General features: G+C 44.5%; 1 protein-coding gene across 1 annotated transcript in view; it reads left to right on the top strand.

Annotated features, from left to right (window-relative positions):
* The window catches only part of LOC124128206 (adrenodoxin-like), a 67,215-nt gene that overhangs the window by 18,285 nt on the left and 36,595 nt on the right, over positions 1-12,335 (top strand). Inside the window, exons 2-3 of the mRNA XM_048383895.1 lie at positions 10,585-10,697; positions 11,084-11,216. Coding sequence (XP_048239852.1) covers positions 10,585-10,697; positions 11,084-11,216 — 246 coding nt within the window. The remainder of the gene's footprint in view (positions 1-10,584; positions 10,698-11,083; positions 11,217-12,335) is intronic.

Here is a 12,335-nt window from a genome sequence, read left to right on the forward strand (position 1 = left end):
CACCCAAGTTTAGGAAGGATGAATTTCCTATCCATGCGTTTGAGACAGCAGACCAGGCGCTTAGTTTGGATGAGGATATACAGAGAATGAGAATGCTCGTCAAGGCCTACTACTCTTATACCAGATTTGCGTTTATTGAAACAGAAATTCGACCAGTATTAAAACCTTTATCATTTGCGGTAGGGCAGGATTTTTCTGAGAAGAACCCTAACAGACTAGATCATCTCCAAACCATAGTCAATTTTCAACAGCGTCAGATTGACCATATGAGAAATCACCTTAAAACAGTGTTGACAGAAATGGCTATTTAGCCCTATCCATTTGGAATTCAAAGTTGAAGTGCAGACTTTTGCGTCAACCTTGGTCTTCCATGTCTCTGTTTAATGAACAGATTATGGACACGCACGCCAAACTTTCCAGTTATGCTAGGGATGAGAAGGCACTCAAAGCTTTGGAGCACATTTCTCACAGTTTATCCAAGCTCTTCAGCAGGTCAGGCAATTATAAGCCTAGATGCAAGTCTCTCAAGGAAGGCCTGGCGCAGGCTCTTTTCATGGAAAAGGGCGTGGCAGAGGGAAACCTCGAGGTTCTTATCAGTCCCGGCGTGGAAAATACCACAGTAGGGGAAGTGATAAGAGGGGTAAACACTGAGAAGTTAAACAGTAACGACTGGGATCTCCCGCCCCCAGTCGTCCCAATTGTCGATACCCCCATAGAGGGGAGACTGAATCGATTTTGGAAGTACTGGAGCATCCACAAGAACGATTACTTTCTCAACGTTCTATGTCACGGTAACCAACTAGACGTAGAGGTGGTTCCACCATTGACCATGGCTCCACTTCCTTGGAGTTATCCAAGAAAGCAACGTCTGCTATTAAAGGCCAACATAGACATTCTGTTAGTAAAGAGAGCCATAGAGATTGTACACACACCAGCTCTAACACCGGGTTTTTATTCTTACATCTTCCTGGCACCCAAGAAGGACTTGGACAAGATGAGAATGATACACAATCTCTCTGTATTCAACAAACATTACCTGAAGTGTCCACCCTACTTCCACCTCACCACTTTCAGACTACTCAGAACCAGCATAAAGGCGTTTGATTCTTTGATCAGTCTCCGGGATGCCTACTTGAATATACCTATCCATCCCTCCAACTGCAGGTTCCTCAGATTCCAGTTCAATGGGGTTCACTACCAGTGGGCAGTGCTCCTATTTGCCATTTCAGAGGCCCCATGGCTATTTACACAAGTAATGAAGCCCATAACTGCGTTTCTACACCTGAGGAACATTTGGTTCAAGTGGTACATAGACGACTGTCTCCTGTGTCATCAACACACGCAGATGTTAGTACGCCACCGGGATTTCACCAGAAGGCTACTGTATCAACTGGGATGGATAACAAGGCGATGTTGGAGTTAACTCCATCCTATCGACTCCAGTTCATAGGAGGCCTGCTCCAAGCAGACCAGGATCACCTATCTGTTCCGAGGGACAGATGGCTAAAAGATTTACCCCTCCTGTCACCTGCTCTTCATCAAGCACACACACTTCGCCAATGGCAAGTGTTGTTAGGGTTACTCACATCGGCACAGGATCTAACCAGCAGAGGCCGATTACAGTTACGCCCAGTTCAAGAATTCCAGAATCCTTACATCAGGCGTCAGGACCCACTCAGCCATCACTCTACCGACTCAACTAAGGCCTTACCTCCATTGGTGGACGGTAGAGACGAATGTATGAAGAGGAGTCTCTTTATCTGGGTTACCCCTCAATCTACACCTGTTCATAGACACCTCCCTTCGAGGTCCAGACAGCCTCAGGGCAATGGTCAGGCGCTCATCGAAAGTGGTAAACAACTTGGGGTTGGAATTGTTAATTCTGGCCATATCACATTTGCAGAATCAACTACAGTCAGCCCAACTGTCAATATCCACAGACAACAGCACTGTAGTGTGGTGCCTGCGCAATCAGGGAACAACGCACTCCCACTCCCTGCTTCAACAGACATTCAGGTTTTTCCATCTAGAGGATTGGTTGAACTACAATTCATAGTTAAACACATCCCCGGATGTCGAAACATTACGGGCGATGCCTTATCAAGACAGGGTGGCCCCCACCGAGTGGAAACTTCACTCAGAAGCGTTCCAGTTACTGCTTCAGAAGTTCGGGCAACCAAACATCGACCTGTTTGCAACTTGCCATAATTACCAACTCATGACGTATGTCTTCCCATTACCGGATCCGCAGGCTTGGGCGGTGGACGCGTTCAGCATCCCTTGTGAAGGGCTAAAAGTGTACGCTTTTCCTCCACCTGTTTTACGTCCCTGGGTAATGCAAAAGATCAAGGAGACAAGGAGCCTTGCTCTGACTTTGGTCGTGCCCTGGTGGCCGGCGAGAGGGTGGTTCGTCGAGCTCAGAAATCTAGCAGTAGATGATCCACTACCCCTCCCACAGTGGTCCAACCTACTTAGCCACCCTAACAGCAAAATGCCTCATCCAACACCAGAAAGTTTCGTCTGTATGGTTGGTTTGTCTTAAAAGGGTGTTAAGTGCAAAGGGCTATAACGTTAGCACATCATCCCTCTACTAGAGGTTTATACGATGACAAACAGGGATCGTTTGAAACCCTACAACTGAGTCACCACAATTCCTAGCTGAATATCTCTTACGTCTGTGTACCCAAAGACACTTGAAAGGTAGCACCATTACTATGTACTTGGTTGCACTTACCTCAGTGTTGGCCGTTCCGGAATATCGCAAGATGACTAAGGTCTCGGAACTACAGGCCCTATTATGCTCTTTCAGGCCTGAGGATCAGAAGACCAGGTTCCGCCCACCTGCTTGGTACTTCGAGGTTTGCAAGGACCCCCCTTCGAGCCCCTGTATGCACCCTCATTTTATGACCTCACCAAGAAAACAGTGTTTCTCTTGGCATTAGCAACAGCGGCGAACTACATGCAGTCGACATCACCCTGGTTCGTTTTGAGCATGGGACCCACGGAGCGGTACATATCGGGTTGTGATGGGATTTTATTGCAAAATCTTAACTCCCAGGCCAACTCGATCGTTCCTTCACCATCCCACCAGTATCGACTATTGAGGGTGATCTTCTACTATGCAGGCATAACAAATTTTCAGCCGCTCTTCCAAGACTAGGCGTGGTTCAAGGAAGCGGTTATTTATACCCATTTCTCCTATGTCCACGACCGAAGTTAGTCGCAACACCATATCTATACTAGCCACATAAAGAAACTGTGCACGGAGAAAATATAGATATAAGGGCACACCGTCCATATATGAAAGATAGGTTTGAACACAGCAATTATTGGAGACATTCAAACGCTCATGCACGTGCCATGCGATATGACGTCATTGATGGGGGCCTATGGACGTGCAATGTGTTACTGCACGTGCATCCTGTGCAGCTGTACACAGCATGTGCAACTCAAAATTCGCTGTCACTTTGGAAAGCATGATCTGTGGTCATTCAAAAATTCAGAACTTCTCAGGCGCAGACACAAGCATATCACAAGCAAATCATGCCAAGATTGACAGCTGCACAGCGTCATGAAGCCATTGGAACGATCCGAGCGGGAATGAGGCAACAACAGGTGGCAACACATTTCCAATGCCATCGTAACACGATATCGGCATTGGTGAGGCGTTATCAGAACACAAATGACGTTGCCGACCACCCACGTTCAGGACGTCCCCGAGTAACGATGCCAAGACAGGACAGATGGATTCGAGTTACACATCTCCGACACAGGTTCCAAACGGCAGTAACGACGTCCCAGACAATTCCTGGACTGCGCCGTATCCATCCCAACACTGTCAGGAATCGTTTAAGCCAGTACGGGATTCGACCACGACGCCCTGCCATACGTCCCATCCTGACACACCGTCATCGAGTCAACCGTCTAAGATGGTGTCGAAATCATGTTCGCCAACCTCGAATATGGTGGAGAAATGTTGTCTTTACAGATGAATCGAGGTTCAACATTTCCCACAGTGACGGGCGCCAACGTGTCTACCGGCGTTTGGGAGAACGTTATACACGCAACTGTATATTGGAGAGGAATTGTTTTGGAGGTGGCTCTGTGATGATTTGGGGTGGGATAACAGCACGGCACCGAACCCCTTTGGTGGTTGTTCAGGGCAATCTCACCGGTGTTGGCTACAGAGATCAGATTCTGAGGCCTGTGGTCATTCCTTTCCTGCAACGTCATGGCCCGGGATTGACATTTCAACAGGACAACGCTCGTCCTCACACGGCAATGTCATGTTACTGCCATGGCCTGCAATTTCTCCAGATCTCTCCCTAATAGAGCATGTGTGGGATGAAATGGAGCGCCGTCTGCGTCGTCTTCCACATCCTCCAGATAACGTCCGTGACTTGGCACAGGATTTGAGGAGGATATGGCAGACCATTCCCCAGGCCTTCCATGCCCATTTGGTGGACTCCATGCGTCGCCGATGCACTGCTGTGATTCACGCACAGGGTGGTCATACCCGTTATTGACTTTGTGACTTTGTCGTTTGACCCCCTACTCCATTTTGATCTTCTGACGTCATCGTAAAAGATGTTGTTCAGGTCCCGTTGACATTTTCTTATGGTCCGATCATTCAGCTGCTACAGCGTCTGCATCATTTTGTTCTTGCTGTGTTGTATTTCAATCCAGAATATATTTTCTCCGTGCACAGTTTCTTTATGTGGCTAGTATATATGGTTGCGTGCAATCATCCTTCAGGCTTACGAGATTGCCAATCTGGATCCACCAAGAGCAAATAATCCTCACGAGATCATGGTGATAGCCTCTACCATGACTTTACACAGCAATTGCTTGATTTAAACAATCATGGAAGGATGTTTTTGAAGAACAGTTTTCGCCAGTCATTATCTTCGCGATGTGACTCTCAAGGTCGTCTAAGATGTACAAAGTTTTGGGCCACTGGTTGCAGCTCACCAGGTTACGAACCCCCGGTGCAAATAATGAACTCGCCCTATACAGAGCCATTTCATTTCCAGTGCCGTCGCTCAGATTTCGCCAATGGAAGAATATTAGACAATTGATTGTCTACAAGGGCTCTATGTCGTAGTAAGTAAGACTTAACTGGTAAGCTAATTTGATCTTTTATTACTATGGTGTATAAGAAGCTACTCTTTAATTCATATCTTCAATTGTTTTTTCACATTGAAATATCCTGACTGTATGTACTGTACGACTACTGATGTCGTTTCTTCAGGGTGTGAATTATTGATGTTTCTGTATTTTGAGGGTTTCCCACCTCCAAACCGTCTGATACAGATGCATTAAGGAGTAATGCAGGATAAGTAAAATATTTAGTAAAATCTAAATATTTTTTTTACATTCGATACTTATCCTGCATTACCATGTTTAAGGCTTACTCGTCACAGACTTGCATCCCCACTTTGGCTTCAGAAACCTCAAAAGTATGTTTTTCTAAAAGCTCCGGCGACAGGCAGTGATGTGAAGAGGTGACCTCAGGTCATCAAGGTCACAGGACAGCGGCAATGGTCTTGAAAGATGGGACTATGAACAACAGTATTTCATTTTTCACCCATGACCATCATTGTTACACTGTCCCATCTTTTGTCGTAAGGTGAGCAGTGAATGCATTAAGCAGTAATGCAGGATATGTATACAAATGTAAAAATATTTAGATTTTACTAATTCAGCATGTGTTAATCATGTTGATGGCGGTTCACTTTTTAAATAAGTGGCATAACTAATTAATAAGTATTATGGATAGTTGACAGTGATTTTGAAATGTGACCACAGCCAAAATGCAGGAATTTGTCATGATGTAGTAATAATGCTAATAATGTGTGTATTTATATTGCGCTAGCCTCCAAGCACAAGATGCATGATCAAAGCGCTAAGAGTATACAACCCAAGACTGTTATTAGTCACAATACCATTTCATCCTACCGGGTACCTGATTTTACTGCTCAGTGAACAGAGGCATATTTTGAACATCTTGCCTAAGACGACACCACATGTGCTACATGTGCTTCATTGTGGTCCAGGACTGAAGCCCTAGAGTAAAGCTGCCAAATGAGGTCACCCATCCAACTATTTTCCACAACCGACATTGCCTAACTTCACCGGATTTGTAACCTCATGCCACCTCTTTAAGGAAATATTCTTTGAATTATCATGTGATTATTAGCAATGATAAGATTTGTTTGATGTTTCCTCCACGCCTGACAGCCAGACTAAAATTTCTATGGTGGCTTTGGTTAAGGGCAACCTTCTTACAGGCATATGGACATGCAGACAGTACATTTGTTAATTACTACTGTAAATCTGGAAAGTTTTGCGAGCAGGAGGGTACTAAGAAAAGTGCAAGCAACACAACCTCACCATAGTTTCATGTCACGGTTATTTTTGCAGACCAACAACAAACAAAAGACATATTTCTTGAATTCACTTCCACACATTGTCAAAGCATCCAGTACATGATTAAAGAAATAATCCCTTACATCCTGTGTTTCCCTAATTCCACATTGTCACTCAGTGTCAATAGTCTTAGTGTCACTTATCTGCCATCCTCTTCAAGTTGTTGACATAATACCCAGCAATCCAGACATATGCCAACCAGTCTGTTTTTTCACAATACTTTCCAGACACAGCTAAGGCTATTGTTAGCCACTCACAGTAATTTTTTGCGCAAGACTTTTCAGATTTACAGTATCTACATGATTTGGTAGTGGAAGATGTGGAATGCAGTCACCAGTTTCGACCACCAGTGTTAGCGCTGCAGTTGCCCTATGCCGCATGCATGCAGCAAGAAGTGGACTTGAAGAATGCCCGACATTTTGTCTTTGGCTCATGGTGTCATGAACAGATAATACTCTGAGGGATTGTTTGGCTCTTGTTGATGAACGCTACAACTTGAAACAGCAACAACAATCGTCAATGCTTTCACATTACATGCATTAAGCATTGAGATCTTCATTAAAATTTCCGGCAGAGTGTTATACATGATATATCGCTTGTGTCACAATAGTTTTCTAAAGTGATTGTTGGGCTCTTATTGATGTACAATATTACTGGAAGTTCCAATCCTCTGGGCGCCACATTGAAAACTGCACAGGTACTTGACCTGAGTGTAGCTTTGCATGTTAAGTAAGGATGTGGGAGGTGATTCAGGATTAGTGAATCCATGATATCATCAGTCCCAGGTTCTCGACAGACTAGCATTGCAACCACAGACCCCCACCACCAACTGTGGGATAAGCTTTGCACTATCTTAAATTTATGATATTAAAGTTAAAGAATATGCTTTTCCACCTCCCGTACTTCTTCCCAAGGTGATGCAGAAGATCAGGGCAACTAAGAGCCTCTCTCTGATTTTGGTGGCTGGTGAGAGGATGGTTTGTGGACCTAAGAGATCTTGCAGAAAGTGATCGACTGGAACTGCCAGAGTGGCCAAGCCTACTGATACATACATATCTCAGGCGAAAGGAGCCGTTCACCTTGGGCTGTGCTTCATTCCCAAGAAGCAACTCCCAGGACAGCCTGACCGGTCATTCACCATCCCACCTCTTTCCTCAGTTGTGTGGGTTGAAGATGAGAACGAACTCCTTCAGTACCAGATCAGGGCTCTGAGGGTTTTTATCCAATGCTCTAAGACCCAGTGTTGTGCCTGGAAAATGCTTTTCATCCCTTTCTCCAAGACATCCACAATGGAAGTTTGTCGCAACACCATCTTCTTATGTTTATGCACCATCATCCTTCAAGCTTATGTGGCCGCTGGCCTGGATCCCTAAAAGGCCAACAGTCCTCACGCGATCAGGGTGGTTGCTTCTTCGATGGCTCTACACAGCAACTGCTCCATCAGAGCCCTTGCGGAAAGATGCTTTTGGAGATCTTGCCTTTCCCGAGGCTGGTCCTACCGCGGAAGCCCATGTTGAGCGTTTGGGTGTCCGTGCCCCACAGGCTGCCATGGTACCACAAGGTACCTTGCAGCAGCTGGACACCCTCGCTTGACACTCCATGCTTGCAATGTCTCACGGAGACACATACCTGGCTGCAGCGGCCAGTCTGGTCTAAGGTTCTCCCACGGACCGAGACTAGCGCATTTATAACTGCCTGATCGGTTTAAATGCTTCCCTGGAGTACGTTGGCGGGGCTTCAGCCTTTATTTCCAGCACGTGCCATTTTCTCCGGCGCCAGTCGTATCTGGTTGCCTCAGGGTTGGACGCTGCTAATCAGGAGGTGCTCCTTTCGCAGCCTTGGTCTGCTCGGACCCTGTTTAATAACAAGATCCCTGGGGTCCTATTCGGAATATTCTATAAGTAATACGTTACCACTGGGCTGCTGCCCGCCCGTCTGGTTCCCGAGCACTTGCTCTCGCAAGAGACAAGAGTGAAGGGTGTCACATGGCAGCTAGGTGGCTACGCAAGTGCTGCATGAGGTAGTTGAGATCTCTGTGGTAGATTTCGCTATAGCAGCAGTTGTGGGAGACAACAGCCTCGGTATAACAGTGGTAACGTATTACTTATAGAATATTCCGAAAAGGAAAATTCTACAATTTTCTATGGCTGCATTTTACTGGGATTTCCTCACTCTCTCATTCTCCTTTGACAGGACTGGTCAATGTGAAATTCAAGAAGCCGAGTGAAACATTTAGAGCCAACCTTCAAGATTATAATCAGTAATGTATAATACTGTAAAGCATATCTAATCTGCCTAAATGCATCAATACCGATTCCTTCCTTTGGTGCAACTGTTAATTACATTGTTGTAAATACGTGACAATATTATTGATTAAATTGTACCTCACAATTCACATGTTGCTTTTTCGATTTTTTACAATGAAATTTTTGTTTAGTTGATCAGTATGTACAGTGTCCAACCCAGAATTGAAAATAAAGGGGGGACTTGTCCCCCCAGCATGTAGCAAATAGGAGGGATTTTGAAAAAGTAGGGGGGATAATTGCTTTCTTCAAAAATGTCTTATTTTGTATTGTGTACTGGAACCATGGGAACATCATCATATAAAAGTGTAACAGATCAGAATAAAGAACTGAAATGAATAACAGTGCTTTGTGCTTTTTTCTATTTTGATTAAAAAAGTCTGTAATTCTTTTGTTTTTGCGCGACATGGTCATTCACTATTGAAAAGATCGTCTGCTATGACAGTCGGCGATTCATATTGTGTGATTTCAGAAACGAAACTAAAACGAACTAAAATGCTCAAAAATATTTTCAGAACTATTCAAGATAGAATATTTATTGTCTTTAAACATCTTGTCAAAGGTTTTTGATTGCTAAACAACAAAATACAACATAATTTTGATCAAAATTTTGATACGTTTTCTACTAAAGTAAATCAAATTTCGTTTCCTATGCCAATCCTATCGATAATTTATTCAGCAACCCAAGGGACATCACTCGTGTTCGAACTTCCCGTTGTTATCGATCGGTCTTCGACAGTTGTTTACAATGTTTGCTGTGAACTGTCTTTCTTCGTTAATTGATTAAAGATTTAGTGAGTATTGAATCTAAAGGTAGGGATAAACAGCTGATAAAGTAAGTGACTGTACAAGAAATTACTGTGCGCGACAGATCGCGCTTTGATTTTTTTATGAGGGGCGATTTGATTTTGTTTAGTGTGAATCGCACAATCGCGTGGCCTGTGTTGGACACTGTATGTATTAATGTATTGTATTTTTGTCTCTATTATTATGCAGTTAGTAATATCAGTTTGCTGGCTTAATTTTTCAAAGTAGTCAATTGGTGACTGCTGAAATTTTTTTTATCTCCATGGTGACCCACTTTGTTGCAACGTTGAGGCCGGAATAGTAACCTGAAAACATTGTTTGACATTCAAATCTATGCATAAAACTTCAGAGTGACAAAAAACTATCCACATGACAGAATGACAAGAGGGATGACTTCACATGGATGGAAAGTTGACTTTGGGTTCAGAATTGCCTTTGAATGTGTTTGTGATGGGTGCCACCAGTAGGGCAAGATACACTCACCTTTTCACGAACTCCTGGTATCATCACTGCCAGGCTGATATAAAAAATATAGACCTTTCTATTGAGTGTCGTTTATAGATACCATAAGGATTATGGTCTGGAAACCCTTTGTTGCATGATATAATTTGATTTCGTTCAAAATATTTATTAAAAGGGGAACAAACTTGTATAAGTCATGCTTTATGTACTTTGGGGAAAATCACATTTTTCACTGGCTAGCAAGAAAATGGTACTTTGTACCTACCAACTTCAAGTTTGGCATGGACAGCTGTTACCCCCAATGAAAACAAACAAGTTGATAGGTTTTAACAGTTTACTTGCAAGAGTTGATTTAAGTGCCTGAGAATGTTGTGAGGGTTCATTCACTTCCAAGGGTCAGGTGAAAACTGTAGTGTTTGACTGTTTCAGATTGACTATGTTTTCTAGACAGGGATGGTGACAGGCTGGATCCAGGCTTCTGTGTGTTGGCATGCAGGTCACTGTTAACTGTTGCAATTGAAAATGAAGTAGAGCTTAAAGGTAGAGCAGCATGTGGTTTATTCCAATCATCTTATCATTCCAGAGTTACCATAAACTTCATTGGGAGAGAAGGAAATCGCATCCAAACCCAGGCTAAAGTTGGTGACAATCTCTTGGATGTTATTATAGAGAATGATATTGACATTGATGGCTTTGGTTAGTGGCTTTTGCAGTTCATTTGTCTTAATTTAAGTAGCAATGGATTTGTAATTTCATGGAATTTTTGTTTGCTCATCTCATAAGAACAAGTCAGGCAATAATCCTGTAGCTTACATGAGGAACGTTAAGCTTCCAGATATCATGGTTGTCGACTCATCATGGGTATCAATCAAATGTGACTGTGTACATGGTGTAATGATCATTAAAAAACCCAACTGTATTTGATCTCACTTTAACAATGTACCAGTAATCACTGAAATAAATGGCATGTTCGCAATGTCTTAGTAGATGACAGTCCTCTAAGTAGATGACAGTCCTGATGAGGCTGGTAGCTCTGCATGTGAGTTGCTAGCCCTGATCATGCATGTGTTCTTGTGCTGCAGGTGCCTGTGAGGGAACCCTGGCGTGCTCAACCTGTCACCTCATCTTTAAGAAAGCAGATTACGACAAGCTGCCAGAGAAACCCACTGATGAGGAGCTTGATATGCTGGACTTGGCATACGGCTTGTCGGACACGTGAGTGGCAGAGACTGAGCTTTAAGACTGAGCCGTACTCTCAGCTCCTGCCAGGTTAATATCAAGGCCTTTCAGCATACTACAACCACTACTATGCCCTGTCTGCCTTTCAGCTCAATTCTACATGTTCAACACAGACCAGTACCTTCATCCCTCCCCTCATTGTACACACGCCAAATTCACATGAAACACCTCTTACTCCTCGCACCACATAAGACTCCCTCCATGCTGTACACACACCAGGCTCCCTCCGTGCTGTACACACACCAGACCCCCTCCATGCTATACACATATCAGACTCCCTCCATGCTGTACACACGCCAGACTCCCTCCATCCTGTACACACACCAGACTCCCTGCATGCTGTACACACATCAGACTCCCTCCATGCTGTACACATACCAAACTCCCTCCATGCTGTACACACAACAGACTCCCGTGTAGACCAGACTCCCTCCATGCTGTACACACATCAGACTCCCTCCATGCTGTACACACACCAAACTCCCTCCATGCTGTACACACACCAGACTACCGTGTACACCAGACTCCCTCCATGCTCTACACACATCAGACTCCCTCCATGCTATACACATATCAGACTCCCTCCATGCTGTACACACGCCAGACTCCCTCCATCCTGTACACACACCAGACTCCCTGCATGCTGTACACACATCAGACTCCCTCCATGCTGTACACATACCAAACTCCCTCCATGCTGTACTCACACCAGACTTCCTCCATGCTGTACACACACCAGACTCCCTCCATGCTGTACACACACCAGACTCCCTCCATGCTGTACACACATCAGACTCCCTCCATGCTGTACACACACCAGACTCCCTCCATGCTGTACACATACCAGACTTCCTCCATGCTGTACACACACCAGACTCCCTCCATGCTGTACACACACCAGACTCCCTCCAATCTGTACATACACCAAACTCCCTCCATGCTGTACACACACCAGACTCCCTCAATGCTGTACACACACCAGACTCCCTCCAATCTGTACATACACCAAACTCCCTCCATGCTGTACACACACCAGACTCCCTCCATGCTGTACACACACCAGACTCCCTCCATGCTATCACACACCAGACTCCC

The sequence above is a fragment of the Haliotis rufescens genome, unplaced genomic scaffold, assembly GCF_023055435.1.
Source record: "Haliotis rufescens isolate VD_foot unplaced genomic scaffold, xgHalRufe1.0.p SCAF_5, whole genome shotgun sequence".
Lineage (NCBI taxonomy): Eukaryota > Metazoa > Mollusca > Gastropoda > Lepetellida > Haliotidae > Haliotis > Haliotis rufescens.